The sequence below is a fragment of the Ctenopharyngodon idella genome, chromosome 8, assembly GCF_019924925.1.
Source record: "Ctenopharyngodon idella isolate HZGC_01 chromosome 8, HZGC01, whole genome shotgun sequence".
Lineage (NCBI taxonomy): Eukaryota > Metazoa > Chordata > Actinopteri > Cypriniformes > Xenocyprididae > Ctenopharyngodon > Ctenopharyngodon idella.
The window spans coordinates 6,818,413-6,842,691 of NC_067227.1; the positions used below are offsets into that span (position 1 = coordinate 6,818,413).

Below are 24,279 nucleotides of genomic sequence, written 5' to 3' on the forward strand. Positions count from 1 at the left end.
CGCCTGGGCTAAAGACAAAAAGGACTGGACTGTTGCTACGTGGTCCAAAGTTATGTTCTCTGATGAAAGTAAATTTTGCATTTCCTTTGGAAATCAGGGTCCCAGAGTCTGGAGGAAGAGACGAGAGGCACACAATTCAAGTTGATTGAGGTCCAGTGTAAAGTTTCCACAGTCAGTGATGGTTTGGGGTGCCATGTCATCTGCTGTTGTTGGTCCACTGTGTTTTCTGAGGTCAACACAGCCGTATACCAGGAAGTTTTAGAGCACTTCATGCTTCCTGCTGCTGACCAACTTTATAGAGATGCAGATTTCATTTTCCAACAGGACTTGGCACCTGCACACAGTGCCAAAGCTACCAGTACCTGGTTTAAGGACCATGGTATCCCTGTTCTTAATTGGCCAGCAAACTCGCCTGACCTTAACCCCATAGAAAATCTATGGGGTATTGTGAAGAGGAAGATGCGATATGCCAGACCCAACAATACAGAAGAGCTGAAGGTCACTATCAGAGCAACCTGAGCTCTTATAACACCTGAGCAGTGCCACAGACTGATCGACTCCATGCCATGCCGCATTGCTGCAGTAATTCAGGCAAAAGGAGCCCCAACTAAGTATTGAGTGCTGTACATGCTCATACTTTTCATGTTCATACTTTTCAGTTGGCCAAGATTTCTAAAAATCTTTGTATTGGTCTTGAGTAATATTCTAATTTTCTGAGATACTGAATTTGGGATTTTCCTTAGTTGTCAGTTACAATCATCAAAATTAAAAGAAATAAACATTGGAAATATATCAGTCTGTGTGTAATGAATGAATATAATATACAAGTTTCACTTTTTGAATGGAATTAGTGAAATAAATCAACTTTTTGATATTCTAATTATATGACCAGCACCTGTACATAATAAAGGCTAGATGTCTCGTCCGCGCTGCTGGCCAATGGAGGTCGACGTCCGCACCTGGCGGCCATCTTGTAACAGTCAGCTCGCTCACTCGTAACATTGTGTTTTAATGGTGCATGTACTTTTTAAATAACCATAACTTGCTCAATTTTCTACCGATTTTCAAACTGTTTGGTTTGTTATAAACGTCAGAGATGTACATATGACACTGCATACTTATGAATAATTATAACCATGGACTTCTATATGAAAATAACATTGAACAGAACAGATAGGTGCAATGAATATACACACGCACAAGGTATTTACAGAATGGCAACATGAGATTATATATATATATATATATATATATATATATATATTTATAATATGAATATTACTATTATAATAAAATAATTTGAATTATTACATGTTTATTTTAACTTCTTCAGGGTTGGGCCATTTACTAGGCTTTTCCCCTCGACATTGCACTGTGCCTACTTCAGAGATCACTGTTCCAAAAAAAAAAAAAAAAAAAAGGTGTCTAAAAGAAACATTCTGAGATTGTGTAAACAAACTTGTAAAAATCTTTGGGTCAACAACAATCTTGTAATACTATTATGTCATAGCCCCGCTGTTCCTGTGTAACAGGACCTGTATTGTACATACATCCACTAAGTAACTAACGATTATCCCAAATATAATCATAATATTGTCATATCTTACAGGTGAAAGGTGATCCCACGGGCTCTCGTTTTGAGACTACGGCAATTGGAGCATCTGTAGGCTGCACAAAAGTCTGGCATCTTCTCCTATAAAGCCAGCAATTTCCTGTATCATAATGTAAGATGTTTTAAACAAACCAAACTGATTGGAAATCATGTGCAACTTAAGTTATATCGAAAAGAAAGAGCAATTCTGCCTCTCCTACTGATGTAAAATTGCTGGGTAGCAGCTAAACTGTAACTACTAGGTCTCACTCACAGCTTCTTGTTATTAGCCAGCTAATAACTACAACCACACTCACAGCTTCTTGTTATTAGCCAGCTAATAACTGCAACCACGCTCACAGCTTCTTGTTATTAGCCAGCTAATAAGTACAACCACATCCACAAAGATTGTAATTTAGACAAAAGATTAGTTGTCATAAAATTGTATTGGTGTCAGTAAAACCTATATAATTGAACAGCTTGATTGTGTTCTCAGCCTTGATAACTTGCGCAAATAGCCGTGATACACAACTATGCTACACAATTAAGTTGTTTTTCGAAAAGAAAAGCTGCAATTTCAACATGTTCAAGCATCCAGAATTATAACCACGTTAATAACGTTTGTAAGAAACCAAACCATTTGTAAATCCGTCAAGATTTCAGCGAGATAAGAGTATTTGTGTTCGTGCAGATCACTCACCTTACATCAGGTACCACAGAGCCCGCCAGAAAGCTTGCCTGTGACAAGATGGCCGCCAGTGATGACGTTAGAGACTTCAATGGCCCAATAGATTAGAGATTCACTTGATATTTAATCCTGAATGAATCAACGTTTTGAACGAATCGGTTGAATAAATGACTCATTCATTAACACAGTGACTTGCCGCCACCTACTGGCTACATTAATTTCATAATCCAAATATCGTTTCATTTTGTCATTCATTTAATATTTCTGTATTCAAAATAGTTTAAATCATTAATCTCATTACATTATGCAATTGTAATTGCTAAGCATTTACTGCCCTCTCTGAGCAACATTATCTAACATCTAATTAAAGCAGCTTCAGATGCTGCTTCTCTGACACCTCTGCAAGCCTTTGGTTGATACTGATTTAATTGGTAACAACCTATATTATTCTAATTTAGTTGACTAAATTTAAGAACTTAACATTAAAGATGGCATACCTACATATTTAATAAGATTAGGGAAAAAATCCCATATAAAGGTAAAAAAAGGAACTAATAACATGTAATATCTTTTCATATCTGACATATTTCAAATTCATTCCATGTCCAAAACAGAGGGTGTTGTCTAAAACAAAAAATTATGACTGCTGCATATTTACACTTAAATCGATGGGCTACTGATTTGCGTTTTACGTCAGTATATTGTACATTTGCTCCGCGCTGCCCAGTGCATCAAGCGGCTTTGCCACACAGATTTTTATAGCTGGTCAGTTAAATAAAACAGGTATTGTGCCAGAGTTGTAGGCTGGGGGTAGTTGTGTGCAGCTACAAAGTAAATTAATATTTATGAGGAAGAAATGAAATGTAGTTGCAATTAACGCGCTAAGAATCCGTACAACTGTAGCAGCGAGGGACTATTATTCTGTTGAGCGGAACCGATGAACAACTGATGACGACATGGTTTGACATCTGGTTGACCAATCAGCAGAAAGAGGCGTTTCATTCCCGCCCACATGTAGAGATCGAATATTCAAACTAATTATTAGTTTCCAATCCCAGAACGAAAAAATGAAAAATCAAGCCAATTTTTTGTTTTTTCGTTTTCATTTTAAAAATTCACCTTTGGGATGAATTAGAGCGGAGACTGCGAGCCAGGCCTTCTTGCCAACATCACTGCCTGACCTCACAAATGCGCTTCTAGAAGAATGGTCAAAAATTCCCATAAACACACTCCTAAACCTTGTGGAAAGCCTTCCCAGAAGAGTTGAGGCTGGGAAAGGGTGGGCCAACTGCATATTAAACCCTACGGATAAAGAATGGGATGTCATTAAAGTTCATGTGTATGTAAAGGCAGGCGTCCCAAAACTTTTGGCAATATAGTGTATATACAGGGTGCGAATTACACAATGGCCTTCAGGGGGGGGGTTAGAGAGTTGTATATATTAAGAGCTGCATAATTCTAGATAAATTGAGAATCATTTCTTTTGTTGTTGTTTCAAACAGAGATCATAAACAGGCAACTAAACAAAATAACATGAATTTTATTAGAGCTTCTGACAAAATATTAATTGCTGCAGCCTAATTAAAAATGCTTAATTAATTTGAATGAATTATTTAAAAAAATGGTTATGAATGAATGATTCATGAATCCTGAAGTTGTGGATATTTTCAGCAAAGTTTGCTTCAAACATTCATTTTAGCAGCATTAAAAAGCCAAATGTTGTCAACTGAACGGTGTATAGGCCTATGCATTTTAAACAAATTATTTTCTTTGTATATTCAAGAAAAGCATACCCCTGAATGGGCGTGGTTTTATTATAACGCATTTAATTCAATAGCTCAGGTGAAGTTAATGGTATGAGTATGACCCATTTCAGAGGTGGCCAAAATTATGATTTAAAATCAGTCAGAGCTAGAAATGTATTTTCATATTTATAGGTTATACGCTTCATATTTATACACTTCATAATAATGCTGTTATTTACATGCCCATATGTACATGTCTGCATGTTATTTACATGTTTATATGTAAGAAGCTGACGATTAGCTGAGCTTGTTTAATTAGTGACACTTAGGCTACATTTTAAAATCTTTATTTGAATATGGCAACATTTTTATTTTAAAATCTTTATTTGAATATGGCAACATGATTCCTTGTTCAACAATATTTTTTATGAATAAATCACTGACAGAGACCCCTCCCCTATCAGCCAATCACTGTGGGCATAGTTAGCGTGTTGACATAGCAGCCCTACATTTTCTTCTTGTTCAAGAAACTATTTAATCGTTTTCACCATTTCTCGGATATATGTCACAATAGGGAAGAAATTACTATCACAACTTCTGTTTCATGCCAACATTAATAACAAGGGATGCACACACCTCATTCTCATTTTCAAAGCATTTATTGTAAGAAAATATACAAATCACAACATAGTGTATACCAAGGACCACAGAAATATTAATCGTCTGAAAAAACTTACTCAAAAGTATCAGCCACTAGTTTAACTCGGACACAAAGGCTGAATTCAGAATAGCATAGTATTCTTCTGTTACTATTTCTGCCGTGTCTTTACATCAGAAAAAAAAAAAAAAAAAAAACTCACATTTTATTTCCCAAGATGGCATAATATTACAGATACTTTAAGAAAGAAATTGATTTAGTTTCAGTGCAGCAAAAGTAAAAGAGATGTTGACAGAAAACTGAAGAGCCCAAATACACAAGATCAGCAACCGTATTCTGCAAGACAGGAAAAAATATCAACAGTAATATTCAATATAGCCTGATGAGTAAGTTCACCATAAGTAAAACCAAATCAAAACTAATCAACAGATTAGAAGCTCAAGTATGCAAATTCATTGCTCTGAACAGTAACACTTACACTTAGATACGCAGGAGTATGAGATGTACAGGTATTTGAATGTGCCTAAACATGGATCCGAGAAGACACTGTTGGAGGCTAATATGGAGCATCTGTTTTTCCCTTCACATCTACACCATCAAAATATAAATGGATAAAACAAAAGCTTGATTAAAAAAAACCCTTGGCTTGATTCTATTATTGTTAAAATCATTTTATTGCCCTGCTGGAAGGAAATTCTTAAACTAGCCTAGGCTAGTCTTAGCTAGTCTCCCAGCCTGGTCAGCATGGTTTGGATTGTTTGTTTGTTTGTTTGTTTGTTTATTTTATCAGGACAAAGACTGGATTATATGTGAAAATTTGTACATTGTGCATGTAAACTGACCCATTAGTGACTATTGTCTGTGAATTTAAGGCATAGCAGTCAGTTTTGTCAAGCTGAGAAGCAGGCCGTCCAGTAGAACACGTGCTGCTATCAGTTCGCCCATAGTTAGCGCTGTGAATGTGTATGACAGTTCCATCCTCTGAAAACAACAGTTCAATGTTTTACAATCTCTTGGATGAAAAAAAACAGTCATTATATACTATAACTTTCACCATTTAGTAATAAACTCTGGATTATCAGCTGAAACATTAGAAATAAGCAACAGTCAAAAAAGTAACAACAGAATACACACCACAGTTCAGGTCAATTTCCTCATGTTCACAGACCATACTTGAACCTATACAGAAAAAGGAGAGATGTTGTAAAGCAATTAAAGTAGGCTAAATGTAAAATAAAGGTAAAACAGTCTTAGTAAGTATTGTGTGTGCTATACTGTGATCATGCCTTTTAAAAGGATATCAAATGGAGACTGTGCTTTGCCTTGTGAAAAAGAAGTTGTGCTTAGTTGTACTGATTGTGCACTTATAGTGTACTTCAAACCTCAAAGTGTATTTTTAAAAAAACTGTACTTGCAGATAATGTAATAATAATGAAATTAAAGGCCACTTAAGTGCACTTAAAGAGAGTACACTTTCATGACTGTTTCATAAAAAGGTAATACTTTACAATAAGGTTCATTAGTTAACTACATTAGTTAACATCAACTAATAATGAACTGCACTTATACTGCATTTATTAATCTCTGTTAATGTTATTTTCAACATTTACTAATACATTATTAAAATCTTGTTATCATTAGTTAATACACTGTGAACTAACATGAACAACTGTATTTTCATTAACTAATGTTAATGAAGATTAGTAAATACAGTAACAAATGTATTATTCATGGTTAGTTTCTGTTAGTTAATACATTAACTAATGTTTAACTAATGAACCTTATTGTAAAGTGTTACCCTTAAAACACTTAAGGCCTAAGTACACTAAAAAAAAAAGAAATGCACTTTTGTAATAATGTAAAATGAACAGTTTTACTTTACATTTTAAATCATTACACTTTAACCAATATTTCAAAGACAACAGAAGAAATTATGAAAATACATATAAAATGTACTTAAATCTTAAGTCGGCCAAAAAGCACCATAAGTTTCAGTTAATTGAATTGAATATAAAATTAAATACATTTATTTAATTGCAATTAACATGCAATTGAGTATCTAAAAACATTACATTTTGTTTAAACAGGATAAAACAGGATCAAATGGGATAATAAATACTCACGAATTCCAGGTGGGAGGCAAAAATAGGAGATTGCAAGGTACTTGTATATGCCAAAGCAGGGATCAGTAAAGACTGTGGCTGTCGCAAAAACCTCACAACTTTCCAGGCCATTACAGCTTTACATGTCAAAAAAGAGGCTTTCATTAGTCATTGTATGTTTATCCCAGCTAACAAAATATGTTTGAAGAACTTTTATAAAAATATTATTTTCTCAATGTTCTGAATGTTTTTTTTTTTATTTTATTTTATTTATTTTGTTATGCAAATGTGAGAGAAAACATTATGGGAACATTACTTTTGAATGTTTCAAACTTAGGCACAGAATCAGTTTTCCACATTCGTAAAACCATCCTCTTGCCAATTATCATACCAAATAATAAAGCTTTTTTTTCCCATGTATATCAAACATTTCTAAATTACTACATATTCCAAGAATAGAATGTGTTTTTTTAACACTTTAGAAAAACAATCAAATACACTTTCCCAATATTCCTGTAATTTATGGCAAAGACCACTTTCAATGAACATTCTATTAACGTGCAGTGTGTAAATTTTAGCGGCATGTAGAGGTGAGGTTGCGAATTGCAACCAACAGCTCAGGCCACCGCTCACCCCTCCCTTTCGAATCACATAGAGAAGCTACAGTGGCCAACACAGGACAAAGAGGTCATCATCTGAGACAGAAGAGAGTGGCCAGTCAAGCAAACGCACTCTATAGAGCAGTTTGTTTGTTTAGGGCTACTGTAGAAACATGGTGGCGCAAAATGGCGAATTCGATGTAAGGGGACCCGTGGGTGTATGTAGATAGAAATGGCTCATTCTAAGGTAATAAAAACATAACGCTTCATTATGTAAGAGCTTTATACACCACTGAAAACATAATTATGTATATTATATTGCATTTCTGTCAATAGATCCTCCTAAATGTTACACAATGGACCTTTAAGGAAGAATGTTTGTTCATAACTTTGAGAGAACATTGCCAGAATGTTCTGAGAATGTTGGGATCGTATTTAAAGAAGATAAAGAATATAGATTTTAAAGCAATTTAAAGCCATCTATACCTTTTTGACAAAGAAGCCAGTGCATTGGGAGAATAGCAGTTGGTGTTTTGGAGCTCACTGGATGGACGTCCTGCCGAGCAGGTGATTTTATCTGTACGTCCATAGTTTGCAGTATTTATCTGAATCTTACCATTTTCTTCATGGAGAGAGAAATAATAGGATTTCTTAAATTAATCCATGTGATCTGATTTCTTGAAACAAAATAAGAGTTGTGGAAAAGGAAAAATACCTCACCACATTTCAAGTAATTGTATCCACCATGACAAGTCACACTTGTTTCTGGAAGAAGTTACAGGACAGAAGATAATTACAGGCTTGCACAGAGATGTAAATGATAATAAACAGGAAATGGAGGAGAGAGAGAGAGAGAGAAATCAAACCTGCTTGGACGCAAATGTAGTTGGTAGTGTAGTACTTGTAGGTTCCATAGCATGGATCTTGTGCTGCAAGTCCTTGAGTGTTTAACTCACACTCTCTCAGTCCATCACACCTGTTGAAAGATAATGTCAATATCACTAAAAAATTTTCCAAGTCAGTAAGTCAATATAACTTACAAATCAACTAACTAACCACAGAGTAAACAAGAGACTCGAATTCAATTCTTCCGTCTGGAGTCACAAGCAAAAAGACAATGAAAAAGCTCATTACAGTTTAGAGATGGCAGGAACATCCATTGAACACTGAGTATTAGAGGTTTGTCCTTGTGGCCGTCCAACGCTGCAAATCTCGCTGCTTGTACGACCAAATGTTGCTGATTGTACACTGATCACACCAGAGTCTGAATAGACAAAAAACATCATTACATAATGGATTACTTTGGTAAAACAATAACAAAAATAATTGATATAATAAATAACTTCAACTTGATTGTAACACTACAACATCTTACCACAACTGAGAAGCTGGACAAACCCATCACACGTAACTACAGTCTCTGGAAAATTAAAGAGCCCCCCTTCAAGGTATTATTTGTCATTTGTAACAAGGTGTTTGCCAAAGTACGAGGAGAAAACAATAAACTTCAGATACTCCATTAGGAAAATACTAAATAATTAAAAAACACACAACACAGTACGGTGACATATTGACACCACAAAACCCACACACAAACAACAAATATGAACTTCACAATTAAGTCATATAATCTTAGTCTTTGCTTAACTGGTGATTGTTGATGTGGTTCATGGTTAAATACCTGCAGATATCAGCAATCTGGAGTTTAGAAACACCACTGTAAGACAACAACATAAGATAAATTATTAAAATATCTGTGCCATGCAAATCTTAAAGCCATTCACACTATTCTCCGTCCTAAATTTAACCCAGAATAGAGCTGTTGAAATGTCTAAAAGTGCAGCTATATTTTACTGTTCACTATGCATCTGATTTTGTAATTTAGTCAGATGAAAGAAACTTACAAGTAAGCAGAAGGACACTGATCGAGAACATGGTTCTGTTGTTGCTGTCAAAGGTGTACATGTAGCCTCTGATAAGTTGATTCATATTTATATGGCCTGTTGTCTGATTACTCTTCCAATGTTCCCTTAAACATATTTGAAAGTAAATACATTGATGTAAAAAAAATGTGATCTTGTGCAAACACTTCCTATTGTTATAGAAAATTCCTGAACAATTTCACAGGAGTTAGTGTAAATACTTGCAAATAAGTGCAAATATTTTCCCCTAGATACTTTATTTGCACAAATAACAATGACTGATATGATATTTACCTTGTTAAGTCCTTGTCTAGTCCTTGTGTTACGCCCTGTCTAGGGGAAAGGGTGCAACATGAAAGACTTGTAGAAAGACTTGTAGAAAGACAACATGAAAGACTTGTAGAAATGTAGTGAAATTGAACAATGATAAATTTATTGACTTTAAATTTGGGAATTGTGATTCAGGAGCTGACTGGGACCAAATAAACAAAACTTCCTTGTTTTAAAACCTCTTTCCTAAACCCTAACCCAAAAGAAAAGAAAAGAAAAGAAAAGAAAAGAAAAGAAAAGAAAAGAAAAGAAAAGAAAAGAAAAATACAATATACAAACCTAACTCCCTAACCAAATAACAAAGATCAAACAGTTTACAATAAACAAAATGGCGTCAGACTCCCTACTTTCCCAAATAAACGGTATTTACAATATATACAACCAGGCAAACAAAATTGAAAGGGCAATCCAAACTCAGCGTCAAAAACAGGAAAATGGGTCAAATATAACAAAGTTCCTCAAATACAAACAATCCACATCAAGCAATACTCAGAGTCCTAACAAACACAGACTCTGCACTATACAACCAAACACTCTGCTCGAAACAAAAGATCTCTCTGTAGAGGAAGTGATGACATGCTTTTTAAAATACTGTGCACCAATCAGGACAGAGCATCAACATAGCCTGCAAGAACCATCTAGGATGATGTTCCTAGACAGACACACACTGAACTCAGGGCCTGTCCACATGGAGACGTGTTTAGGTGTATATGCAAACATTTTGTATCGTATAGGCGTTTTGTCCAGACAGATTACGGCATTTGGGAGCATGAAACTGCTATTTTTTGAAACCGGGTCCCAGAGTGGATAAATCTAAAAAAGACACCCTTGTGTTTTCATGTGTTTTTTTTTACTAAAAAACTTTATTTCTAAGCTTTACTAAAGTTTGTATACAGCACGAAAGGTTTAGGCGCATGCTCTCTATGGCAGAAAATACAGCGCCACATACTGATCTGGTATGTATACTATATCGTTTTGAGTTGGTTTCAGTGGATTCGTGTGTACACAAATATTTCTTGAGACGAGGAAAAAAAAAAAAAAGATCAGATAGGGAAAGCTCTGGCTCTGTGTGGATATGGCCTCACAGAAAAACAGAAATAGAACAAAACACAACCATAGGGTCGTAACACCTTGTTTCACTAATTGTGTTTACCTGATCCTTGTGTGCTCTGTTTCCTTTATATTGTGTTCCTTTCCCTCATGTCTCTGCTGATTCGTTGCGTGTATCCTTTGTATGTGAGCATTTCTTGTCTACAGGTCTTATTAGACAGTGCTTATTTAGATTTACCTGTTAGTTCTAGCTTTGTATTTTATTCATTTTGCGTTTTTAAGTTTTTCTTTGTTCTGCTCAAGTTTGCTAGTCTAAATCTTTTGCTTTACTTCTCCCAAGTCCTATTTATTGATTTTGTCTTTTGACTTTCATTTTATTGCTAACTAGTCTTATTCCAGTTATTTCTAGAATTTATTTCTTGTTATTTTTGGTAACTCTAGTTAAGTTAGTTTCTCTTTTTTTTCTCTTGTCATAGTTCTTCAGTTCTTCATCAGTTTTCATTTTGCTCTTGTTATGTCTTGTTATTTGTCCTATTGTTTTTGTTATGTGTATGTCTTGTGTTGGTTCCTGCCCTGTCCTGCTTCCAGTGTCCTCCTGGTGTCACGCTGGGTTGCAGGAAGGCAGACACAGACGAAGAGAATAAATCCAAAATACAGGTTTTAATGAACAATCCAACAGTAGTGATGGCTGATTTTGAAACACTGCTTCATGAAGCTCCGAAGCTTCATGAATCTTTTGTTTCGAATCAGTGATTCGGAGCGTGTATCAAACTGCCAAAGTCACATGATTTTTAGTAAACGAAGCTTCATAAATTTCAATGGTTCACCGATAGAGGGCAATGATAAAGTGAACCCATGAATCACGTAGATTCACTGAGAACTAATGAACAAGTGTCTAGGGCTTTACCCTATGGTTTTACCTGATCTCTGATCAGTTTTATACATTTGTAGATGTTTTAATTAGACATTAGAATAATTAAAATGAATAATGGTAGTTATTAATCTCCTATTGGCCTGTTTAGCTTGAGCCATGGAACAGAGAAACAAGCCTTGAAAATTGATAAAAGAACACATATTATACAGACACTCTATATTTAATCTTATTCGATGATTAGTTAATAGCATTTGATTGATTTTTACTTTCAATAAAACTTTTGCAATACATTTGTTAAAGGGTATTTTTAATGCATGTTTGGCCTGAGTTTTGTTGCATTTACACTGTTTTGACCACTAGGGGTCACCGTGGAGATGGGTGTCAGGTTGTTTCGAAGCCTCGACACATCACGGCACATTTGCTTCAACTGCTTCAGTGTTTCACGAAGCCTCGATCTGCCCATCACTATCCAACAGGCAGACGATCAGGTACAACACAACATACATGCTGAACGGACAGGGAATGAGTGTGAGGGACCAACTAATAAAGCAAACGCAGATGAGACTAATGAATGGGACACAGCTGATACAAATGAACTAATAATGATGGTAACCACGGGGACAGACGAGAGGCAGTAAACTGAACAAAGGAACATGTGACAGAAGAAAACAAAATGAGAGTCCATACAAACTGAAACTGAACAGAACAGACTGTGACACCTGGCAGCTTATTTTCCTGACCTGGCAGTTATGGTGCAGCTTCAGTAGCAGCTTCAAGTGTCAAGTCTTTGGTTCCTCAAGCTACTGGCTGATCTTCAGTGTTCTGTCTAGTGCTGCTTCATCTCAATTCTCCTGCCTATCGTTGCCCGGGTCAGATCTCAGCTGCCTACCCCTGTTCTCCTGTTGCGTGCCCTGACCTGCTGTTTTGATTGTCCTTCCTCATCACCATCCTGATTGTGCCTTGTCTTGTCAATAAATGTAATTCCTTGGTCATTCTGCATCTGGGTTCTCCTTGTTTAGAAGACTGCTGTCAAAACCTTGATAGAAGTAACATTTAAAAAAAAAAAAAAAAAAATACTACTAATACAAATAAGTGTTTAGAGTATAGTATATTTTGAATACTTAATGGATACAAAAATGTTCACGATATTAACAGAAAATAGTTTTATTAATATTAGAGTAAAAAGTGAATTGGTTAAACCATACATATACAGTTATGGTATTACATTTTAAAAGGCAATGCATTTATTTGGTAATAATTTATTAGGCATTTATTTATAATCAAAGGATTAAATGATTGTTGGAGTTACTTAATGCCTGAAAGTGACTGTCCGGTGACTCTTGCCAAGTATAAAGACTATGCTTTGTCATTGAGTGGATCCCTGTTTACTGTGGGAGTTGCAGATGTAGGATTCTGCAACTCCCCAGTACCTGCCGAGCCAGAGCCTGTTCACATCATGACTGCCAAGCCAGAGCCTCTTCACATCATGGCCAACACGCCAGAGCCTTCAACCATCATGGCTGCCATGCCAGAGCTTACAGTTGTCATGGCCGCCACGGCAGAGCCTCATCACGTCATTGCAGCCATGCCAGAGACTCCCAAAATTTTTTTTAGGATGGTGGTGGTGGTGGTGGTAGGGGTGGTGTTTATTAGACAACTACATTACTTATCAGGGACATGATAGCAACAGCGGAGATGAAGAATGACACCCCTTGCTTTAACTTTAAAGATCTCCTTGTTTGCATACACAACAAGAAATGAAACCTAAATTGGAATAACATCATCCAAATTCTATTGCTGGTCTCTAGAGGGACTCCTGAGTAATTTGTCCAGAGTGACTTATCATCTCACTGATCTTTTTGAAGGCACACCTTTGAATTGACCCTGCAGCTGTCCTGGCATGTGTGTTGTGTGGACAACAACAGACCAGACTGGAAACCAGAAATAGTCTTGTTTGCTGTGGATCATTCAATACACTGCAAGCACATACTTTAAAGATTTTTGTGATTTCAATATTGAATTGGATACAATTTTCTTGTTTTTAGGCTGTTATCAATTGTTTTCTTTTGAGAATTTATTTGAATATGAAAGAAAGGTTGGAGAACACACATGTCTGATGGAGAGCACAAAGATTTTTTTTTTAGTCTTTCCTGCTAAGACAAAAGCTGTAATCAAACACCCTGCAATAAAACAATAAAACTCACTAATCTGGAGAGAAGATCTCAACGAAATGGCATAGGACACCGCCTTGCACAAACCTCTCTCCTAGCTCCCCTACCGAGTCCCTCTCCTTTCCCCCTGACTCAAGACACTGAAAGTTCACTAAGAATGTCTATATACCACATATTATGTATCTTGTGAATCTATTGTTTTATTACAGGGTGTTTGATCTCAGCTTTTGTCTTAGCAGGAAAATCAAGTCTTACACCATCATGTTTGTTTGGGCTGCACACACTTCTCCTGCAGCAACGTCCATAGCAGCTCCTACCGTCACGGCCAGAGAGGTTGTTCCTAGTCCCCTCATCACTGCATTTGGTTTGGTCATCCCTGAGTTTCCTGTCTGCCCTGATGCGACAAGGATGGTTGTCCATTGATTCATGGTGCCCCATGCTACAGCCACCAAGGCCCTATCTGAACTCTGTCGTGTCACGTTCACTGAGGCCTTTCCCTTACTTTCCATGTCCTATTCAGCCAGAACAATGTCTCAGGTTACACATGTAACCATGGTTCCCTGAGAACAGGGAACGAGACGCTGCGTCGAAACACTAGGGGAACACCTCCACGTGAACCGGTGTCTGAAACACTTATCAAATCACGGCAATATCATATTGACCGGTGACAACCCATGACATCATACTGGTGCGACCCGAAAGTATATAAGGGGCACCTAGATAACATGTCATCCACTTATCGTCTGAAGGGACTTTATGCAGGCGGGCTCCTAGGCATGGCTGGAAGACGCAGCATCTTGTTCCCTGTTCTCAGGGAACCATGGTTACATGCTTAGCCTGAGACGTTCCCTTTCGAAAGGAAACTTGCACTGCATCGAAACACTAGGGGAACAATATACCCACACTGCCATGCTGAGGGGAGTGCATGCCAACGTATGGCATCTGTCAAAATCAAGCAGTTTCAAATGAGATGCCAGACCCACTCTCCCTATGGGTCACAACTGGGCTGTCAGTGACAGCACTCTCTACGGTCAAAGCCCAAGCTATAAACCTCAAAGAGGCCTCCATAATTTATACATGAAGGCCTGCCAAGGCCGCTCAAAGGCCTGGAACCAACAACTTCAACAGAAGGGGACCCTTTAAGGGAATGTGGCTAGGGAACCTGAGGGACCCCCAGCCAGTCACTTCTCAGGGGAACAAAGTCAACACCGAATGCCACCAGGGAGGCCGACCTGGTCTGTTACCAATTCACTAGTAACCTAGTCTGGCCAGCAACCTGTCTGTTTCTTCAGAAACAGAGTCTCTAGATTACATAAGTCTCCCGGAGAGACATCCAGAAAGAGGGACCGCAAAAGCAGTAAACTAACTCAGAGCGGACCTTAGAGACAGGCATCCTGGAGAGCAGGACTCAGCAAAGCGCTATCAACCCTTGTAAGTGAGGGGAGTTAATCTGCTCGATCCTAGGATCTACAAAGCACCTATGTTTCAAAGTGCTAAGGAGGCCATGCAATCTAAAGGGGACCCTATTGAGGGGAGTGCTCCCAGCCTGAGGGCTGATCTAACTGGAAGGCCTCGAGAGAAGCCTTCAACATCTGACCAGCTTTAGGGAGCAAAGTACTTAAATCCACTCTCAGAATGAGGAGACAACAAGCTCGACCTATTAGGTCGACCAGGCTATAGGCTAGAATGCGAAGGTGAACTAGATTAGCCAAGCCAGCTACACGTAGTAACATGCGGTCTCAGGGGAGCCAGAAAGTCCAACCACCTGCCAACAAGACCTTGCTGACCGATACCCAACGGCTGGGGATAGGGCCAGCTGCCTGGTAGCCAGTTCTAAGTGGCTAAATATAGCACCCACACTGTTGGGGCACACCTTCAGAGAGGCCTGCCAAGACCATCTCTGATAGCAAGTCGTTGCTAGCTGCCAAGAACCCAAATACTGGGGATTCACCCACAGGGATGCCTGCTAAGACAGCTACCCGACGGTGAATCTTCTGGCTACCAAGTACCCAACAAGATGAGGACTCGCTTAGCAGGGAGGTCTGCTAAGGCCAGAACCAAAGGCAAGACTTGCTGTTAAAAAGTACCCACACTAATGGGGACTCGCTCACAAAGAGGCCTGCTAAGGCCTACTTATCCAATAATGAGTCATTGCTAGCTGCAAAAAAAAAACAAAGTGTTGGGGGCTCACTCACAGGAAGGCCTACCAAGGCTAGCTACCTGATAGCATGCCTCTGCTAACTGTCACATACCCAGAGTGCTTGGGACTCACTCACAGGGAGGCCTGCTAAGGCCACTTACCCAGAGCGTGTCTCATTGCTACAACCTCCACACTGATGGGGCTCGGTCACAGGGAGGCCTACTAAGGCCTACTACCTGACGGCAATCATATTAGCTACTGCTAAGAGCCTAACATGGTGGGGACTCACTCTGAAGGGTGGCCTGCTAAGGCCAGCTACCTTATAGCAAGTCTAGTAGCAGAGATAGACTGTCTACACAGTGCCTAAGCCTGGGACTTATTACATTACCATCAAGCAGTGTACTCAGTAAAAGCACTTTTACCCTTAAAGCAGGGGAGTACAAACATATGCCATTATGCCCTGGAGGAGGCCCACCTGGGCCTACTACTCCAGATGAACACGGGCGTCAGCTTGTGGCAATGCTCAAGGGAAAAAAACAACAAGGGAGTGTACCAAATAACCAGACATCAGTGAAGGTTACAATACCGCTCTCCTAAGCCACAATGGTGAAGGGCAGATAAAAACAGAGCTATAAGCGAAGAACTCAGAAACACCTTGTTTTAACAAGGGAGTACTATCTGCAAGACGCTGAGAATGCTACAGGGTAGAGGCCTATCATAGAGACTCTATCATGACAGAAATTATATCTGCACTCAGCCCAAGGGGAATGGGGGCCTTTCATTGAAAAAGCCACCCATAATCAACCCAACGCTTGAACGTCAGTTTAGTGGGCTTGAGGGAGAGCCTAGCTAGGGCCTAACAGTTAACTAGGTTCTGAAATGCGGGGCCACAGCAAAGAGCATACTATTCACAAAGTGAAAGGGGCCTGCACCGCCCAGGAGACAACTGCACCGGGGAGGCCTATCCAACGGCCTATGACCCTAGTCGCTACCTATTCTGCCTCTACACCAACCTGCATTCCATCAGAAGGGGGTGGGTCTTGGCCAGATGACTCTCTATTGACAGAAGGCCAGCACTAGGGATGCCAAAAACAGAACCTACACTCACATAATGAGGGGTCAGGGGCAGGAATGCTTAGCAGACCGCCCTCCCTAGTGCATAGCCCAGGCCAACTATCAGGGCAGCCAAAAGGCATAGATCTACCTGGCGCTCCTCAGAGCAGCAGCTTCTACAGAGCAACTCCCAACAAAGAGAGGAGGCATAATCACTCAATCTTAAATCTCTAAGGTGGCTGATTCTTCTACCATGAAAGCCTTAGCTATCCTAATCAGAATTAGGAGGAGAGATGCTAACCAGGTAACAATGTCAGGCGGCCCCATGGGCCAATGCTAGTCTCTTAGTTTCACAACAGCTCTCTAAACCTTGTAGGAGAGGAGACAAACTACTCTACCCTGAGGGGGCTATCAAGGCAGCCTCTACAAAGAAATACATTAGTATTTTAATAGTTCAACAAAGACCTGGAACAGTTCCACCTGCGGCCACAGGCTGCAGAGCAGCACCAGCCTGACCTGCTGCCATGTATGCCCTGCCATTTAAGCAAGATGTCACTTTAAGGGGCTTAGATGGCAGAGTCTGAGCTTTCAGTGTCGATGTCCGCCCACAAAATGAGATGGTTAGCAAACACTCTCATCAATCGTTGGTATTGACACAAACCGATTTTCACTCTTTTTTTTACCACGTGCGATCTCACTCCTAACGCGTGGTGTGGTCCTTTACCCCACAATCCAGGCCCACCATTACTTGAGGATCCAGGCCTGCCACTGCTCCATGGTCCTGGCCCACTATTGCTCCACAATCCAGGCCTGCCACTGCTCCATGGTCCTGGCCCACTATTGCTCCATAATTCAGGCCTGCCACTGCTACATGGTCCTGGCCCACCATTGCTCCACGACCCAGGCCTGCCACTGCACCACAACCCTCTGCTTCACGGTCCTGGCCCACCATCCCTCCCCTATGATTTCCTCAACTCCACCACCCTTCTGGACCTTTCAGTTTATGTTTACATCAGAATGAGTATTGGCCGGCTCCTGTGTCAGCATCACACGCATGCATTGTGCTGCTCACGTGTACAGCATCGGCTGTTTTTGTGCATAAAAAGTATTCTCATCGCTTCATGAACCACTGTCACTTGGACTATTTTAACGATGTCTTTACTACCTTTATATAGCGCTTTTAACAATGCAGATCGTGTCAAAGCAGCTTTACAGTGATAACTGGTATATATTTACTGGTATACAACCTCAAAAGGTGCAATGACGTTGCTGCCAATGTGTGGTTCAGAAACTCTCAGATTTAATCAAAAATAACTTTGTGTAATAATTTTAAAATAAAATAAATTTGTGTTCCGAAGAGGAACAAAGGTCTTATGGGTTTGGGACGACATGAGGGTGAGTAATTAATGACAGAAATTTCATTTTTGGGTGAACTAACCCTTTAAGCTCTATGCACACATTTTATCAAACGCAAGGACTATCAGTTAATAAAAGGATTATGTTGTCATGTGTCACAGACACACCAGGCTCCAACACCCACCAATCACAGCGTTCTCCATCTCCGGAATACTGATCACACGCGCCTGCACCTCATCAGCACGCTCATCACCTCCACTACAAAAGACACTCACACACACTCAGTCACTGTCCGGTCTCGTTCGCATCTAGACTTACCTACATGCCTACCTCAAGGACTCCCAGCGATCTATTTACCTGTCTCCAGCGTCTTCTAGTATCTCCTTGTGTTCCCAGTCTGTGTGTGAATGTCTCCAGTCTTCAGCTAAGTGTCTTCTCCACTGTCTTCCAGGATCCTCACCTATTCAACACAAAAGGACAGTATCATCAACTCTCATCTCACTATTCACCTGCAAAGTTCACCTTATACTTACCTGCACGACTGTTTACTCTGCTGCTGTTGAATAAAACTACCATCTCTGCCATCTTCTGTCTCCGACCCTTCTGTATTGTAACAGAAGACCGGACCAATACCGCTAAACAACAGCATGAGTCATCAAGATCCATTTCAAGAGCTCGTTGACGCTTTGCGCCAAGCACTCACCGTCAACCTGACTTCACCTCCACCAACGATCACATCCATCAACACAACCAACACTCCTTCACCGCCCATGCACGCCAGTCCCATGGCCAAACCAGCGCCCTACTCTGGATCGGCGGAGGATTGCAGTGGATTCCTCCTACAATGTGCGCTGGTCCTGGAGATGCAACCGCACTATTACCCCACCGACACCTCTAAGGTAGCGTTCATAATTTCACAGTTACAAGGCAAAGCACTGCAATGGGCCGATTCCATCTGGTCCCAAAATAACCCTGTTACCTAGTCCTACTCTGGTTTCGGCGCTCATTTCTGGGAGGTCTTCGGAAAGCCTGCAACCGACTCTTCAATTGGTGAGAAACTGTACAATTTGAAACAGGGTTCAATATCAGTAAATAATTATGATTTGCAATTCAAAACACTAGCAGCTTCGAGTGGCTGGAACGAACAGGCTCTGATAACAACCTACCGTCAAGGTTTGGACCCTCGAGTGCGGTTGCATCTCGCTGCATATGAGGACTCCATCAGGCTAGAATGGTTCATCCAACTCTCCATCCGCTTCGCCACTCGTATGCAGTCGTGTCTTGAAGAACACCAGGGCCAGCCACTGTTTAACATCACTCCCCACCGACCAGAATCCGTCAGCCCTCCAGAACCAGCCCACGAACCCATGCTCCTGGAAAATTCCCGGCTCACCCTTTCAGAACGGCAGAGGTGGCTGACCCAGAATCTGTGTCTGTACTGTGCTTCTCCTAGGCATGTAATCTCCACATGCCCAATTCGTCCTCCTCGTCCCATGGTGAGTGCCATCATTCCCTCGACAACAAAGATGAAACCACTCACCACTGTTGTAAACCTTACTGCTGCTGATGTTTCCCTTCCAGTGGTCGCACTCCTCGATTCTGGGTCAGCAGGCAACTTCATCTCCGGCGCCCTCTGCCGGCAACTCAAGCTCAAGACCACGGCCACGCCGTCTACCTACCAGATCCACTCAGTGACCGGGAAGCCTCTCAGCAGGAAATCAGTACTTTGGTGCGTCGGGCCCATCCAGTTGCAAGTGGGAATCCTCCATGTGGAACAGTTACATCTGCTGGTTCTGGAGGAATCCACCGCTGACGTGATACTAGGGCGTCCCTGGTTGGAGCAGCACAACCCAGTCATCTCCTGGAAGACTGGCGAGGTCCTGAAGTAGGGGGACACATGCTTCTCCAGCTGTTTCTCTGAGCTTCCTGTTCCTCCGTCTCCTCGTCCTGAACATCTCTCAGTCTGTGGCACTTCCATTGAGAGTCCCATCGAAACACACTCTGTGGATGTTCCGTCGTGTTACGCCCCCTTCAGCGACGTCTTCTGCCCTCAGCGAGCTTCCAAGCTGCCTCCACACCGGCCATGGGACTGCGCCATCGACCTGCTTCCAGGTGAGTCAGTGCCTAGGGGTAAAATCTACCCCCTGTCAATCCCAGAGGAGAAGGCCATGGAAGAATACATCAAAGAGGCCCTGGCGCAAGGTTACATCCGCCCGTCTACTTCCCCTGCTGCTTCGAGTTTCTTCTTTGTGGCAAAAAAAGACGGAGGCTTGTGGCCCTGCATCCACTATAGAGCACTCAACATCATTACCGTCAAATTTCGCTACCCCCTTCCTCTCGTCCCAGCTGCACTGGAATATCTCTGTGGTGCCACTGTCTTCACCAAGTTGGACCTCCGCAGCGCCTACAACCTCATCCGGATACGTGAGGGGGACGAGTGGAAGACCGCCTTCGTCACACCCACCGGCCACTATGAATATCTTGTTATGCCGTATGGCCTGGTCAACGCCCCCTCCGTATTCCAGGACTTCATCCATGAGGTGCTCCGGGAGTTCCTCCACAAGTTTGTCTTGGTGTACATCGATGATATCCTCATCTACTCCCGGAGCTTGGCCAAACATCGCCAACACGTTGCGGAGGTCCTGAAATGCCTGAGGGAGTTCCATCTCTTCCTGAAAGCTGAAAAGTGCTCTTTCCACCAGCCCTCAGTGCAGTTCCTTGGCTATAACATCGACAGCAGTGGCATCCGGATGGACGAGAGGAAGGTGGACGCCATCAGGAACTGGCCCACTCCGTCAACTATCAAAGAACTCCAGCGTTTCCTCGGCTTTGCCAACTTCTACCGCCGCTTCATCAAGAATTACAGCTCCATAACCGGTCCACTCACAAACCTACTCCGCCACAAGCCCAAGTCTCTGTCCTGGACAGCAGCTGCCACCACCGCATTCAATACCCTGAAGAAGCCTTCACCACCGCTCCACTCCTTGTCCACCCTGATCCCGATCTACCCTTCGTTGTGGAAGTGGATGCCTCCACCACTGGAGTTGGGGCGGTGTTATCTCAGCAGCAGGGGACACCAAGTAGACTCCATCCATGTGCCTTCTTCTCCCGCAAGCTCAACCCTGCGGAGACCAACTACGACAACGGCAACAGGGAGCTACTTGCCATAAAGCTCGCCCTTGAAGAGTGGAGGCATTGGCTGGAGGGAGCCAAACACCCCTTCTTTGTACTCACCGACCATAAAAACCTAGAGTATCTTCGAGCAGCTAAGAGGTTAAACCCTCGGAAGCTGAGTCCCAGGTTCATTGGCCCATTCACCATCACCAAGCAGGTCAACCCGGTCACGTACCAGCTCCAGCTTCCACCTCAGTACCGCATTCACCCCACTTTCCATGTGTCACTTCTGAAGCCTCACCACCCTTCTGTTCCTCTCTCCACAGAGCCTGGCGTAGCAGCAGCCGAACCCCCCCTTCCACTCATCCTGGACGACGGTGCAGCCTACGAGGTACGTGAGATCTTGGACTCCCGGTGCCGTGGTGGCCAGCTTGAATACCTAGTGGAAGAAATTCGTTGGGTTGTCACCAAGGACAATCGGGAGCCCTCTGAGCACCAGTGACGTAATATCAGTTGGCTCTTGAGTCTGTTGGGTAGTAAAATAAAAAACAATGTTACATAGCTAGAATAACAAGAAATGATCTACAGGAAAGCTGAACCAACAAAGCACAATTTGTATTGGACAACCAATATAGTATCACTTATTGTGACATGTTTTCATTACTGTATAATGGAAATTGATTAACCCTGGTTTGTTGTGAAAGCTGTGTCAACAGCTGTCCAACATTACCTCTCCTAAATCGAAAGATATCAATTAGATGAAGACTGTGTCAATCAATGCTTTTATAGAATTCCTGCTTGAGGTTCTTTCCCACAATCCTGTTGAACTCCATGAACACCTGCAAAATAGAAAAAAATACAGAGCAGTACATTTAAAATCTAAATTATACTGTGGTTGAAGGTACCCATTTTGTGTGTAAGAAAATATTACAAGGATACTTCACCCAAACATGAAAATTTGCTCATCATTTACACACCCTTAGTTGATAAAGTTTATAATAATAATATATTTCAGGTTGTACCGGCCAAAGTGCGTGTTAAGTGCTGTTTGCGAGTGTCACGACAGCCATCAAAGGCAAACCACTTACGTTTCTACGGTAACCTAGAGCTCCTGCTGCGCTCAGATTCAAGTGGCTACGCAGCTTGTTTGTGGTAACGGCGAAAAGAAAGATTTTTTGAACAGCATTGGTCTTAGATGTGTGTTTAGGATCATTGTCATGTTGGAAAAGTGCACGACGACCAAGGGCACGGAGTGATGGTAGCATCTTCTCTTTCAGTATAGAGCAGTACATCTGTGAATTCATGATGCCATCAATGAAATGCAGCTCCCCGACAGCAGTAGCACTCATGCAGCCCCACATAAGGATGCTGCCACCACCATGTTTCACTGTAGGCACCATGCATTTTTCTTTGTATTCCTCACCTTTGCCATGCCATACAGTTTTGAAGCCATCAGTTCCAAAAACATTTATCTTGGTCTCATCACTCCAGAGTATAGAGTCCCAGTAGTCTTCATCTTTGTCAGCATGGGCCCTGGCAAACTTTAGGCGGGCTTTTTTGTGCCTGGGCTTTAGGAGAGGGTTCTTTCGTGGACGGCACCCATGCCTGCCATTCCTCTGCAGTATATGCCGTATTGTGTCACAGGAAATAGTCACCACAGTTTGGCTTTCTACTTCTTTAGATACTTGCAGTGAATTTGCATGCCAATTTTCTTCAACCCTTCTCATCAGAAGACGCTCCTGTTGAGGACTTTCGTGGACGACCTGGACGTCTCTGTGAGATGGTTGCAGTTCCATCTTTTTAATTTTTTGTACCACTTTTGCTACAGTATTCTGACTGATAAGTAAAGCTTTGTTGTTCTTCTTGTAGCCTTCACCTTTCTGGTGTAAAGAAATTATTTTCTTTCTCAGGTCTTGTGACATTTCTCTTCCATGTGGTGCCATTGCTGACAACATGAAACCCTTTTATAGTCAACTGTCTGCTAGACACCTGTGTAATAAATAATTAGACGAAATTGTTTTTGTGTTCATTGAGATATTGTTTAAAATGTTACTTTTCAAAGGGGGTGTACTCATTTACGTTGCGCACTGTATATATACTGTATATAATATTTATAGTATATACTACAGATTATTTTCAGTAAAATACAGTTTTTGGAAGTAAAATATATGAATGACCATGTGTTTAGCATGATTAGTCGATATGAATCTGTAAAGTCACATGCTAGATCTGATAAGTCGATCAATATTTATACAGTCTGTTTGGTCTTTCAGTCAGCACCTTTTAATAAAGCACCTTTGGTTTTCCCCAGATATTTCCTTAAACTCATCTCAAAGTGAATACATCCTTGTATTCACTTTGAATTGGAGAAAGACTTTCTGTGAATGCAGAATATGTGTAAACAGGTAGTCTTTTATGCAACAACCACAGACTCCTCCATTTTCTCACAGACATAAAATGTGAGAAAATGCCAATATTGTGTTTAAAAAACAATTAAAAATGTGTTTTTTTAAAGCTCTCCAGAACATGTCTCCAATTTATATAACTAACCTTTTAGAATTTACACATCGGCTAGGATGCTGATATCGACCAATCAAATGTTTTTTTTTTTTAGGTTTTTTTTTTTAGTTCAATATATAGACAAATATTGATGGACCTTAAATCATCAGATGACCTTCTATTGTACCACCTGTAACAAATAGACGTGATCAAAATGCTCTCATGCTCTAGGCATCATGAAAACCTTTCCCCTTTTTCCTTTGTTCAGACATCACTGGCAGGCCCGGTTCATGCCAGCTATAGAAGGGTGGGCTAGCAGATATCCTGGGTGGGCTTTTTTTTTTCTGTCCTGTTTCAGTTTGGAAGCAAAACGCAGCAGATACTGTT

General features: G+C 41.0%; 2 protein-coding genes across 2 annotated transcripts in view; one reads left to right on the plus strand and one right to left on the minus strand.

Moving 5' to 3' along the window:
• The window catches only part of LOC127517609 (uncharacterized), a 117,675-nt gene that overhangs the window by 13,268 nt on the left and 80,128 nt on the right, over positions 1-24,279 (plus strand). The window lies entirely within an intron of this gene.
• On the minus strand, positions 4,665-10,196 carry LOC127517613 (L-rhamnose-binding lectin CSL2-like). Its single transcript, XM_051903505.1, has 13 exons — positions 9,600-10,196; positions 9,288-9,412; positions 9,065-9,100; positions 8,759-8,803; positions 8,518-8,647; positions 8,250-8,359; positions 8,104-8,148; positions 7,870-8,005; positions 6,806-6,921; positions 5,817-5,861; positions 5,525-5,663; positions 5,161-5,270; positions 4,665-5,018 (listed from the first exon to the last, which is right to left on the minus strand). Coding segments are annotated over exons 2-13 (999 nt in total). The 5' UTR covers positions 9,373-9,412; positions 9,600-10,196; the 3' UTR covers positions 4,665-5,016.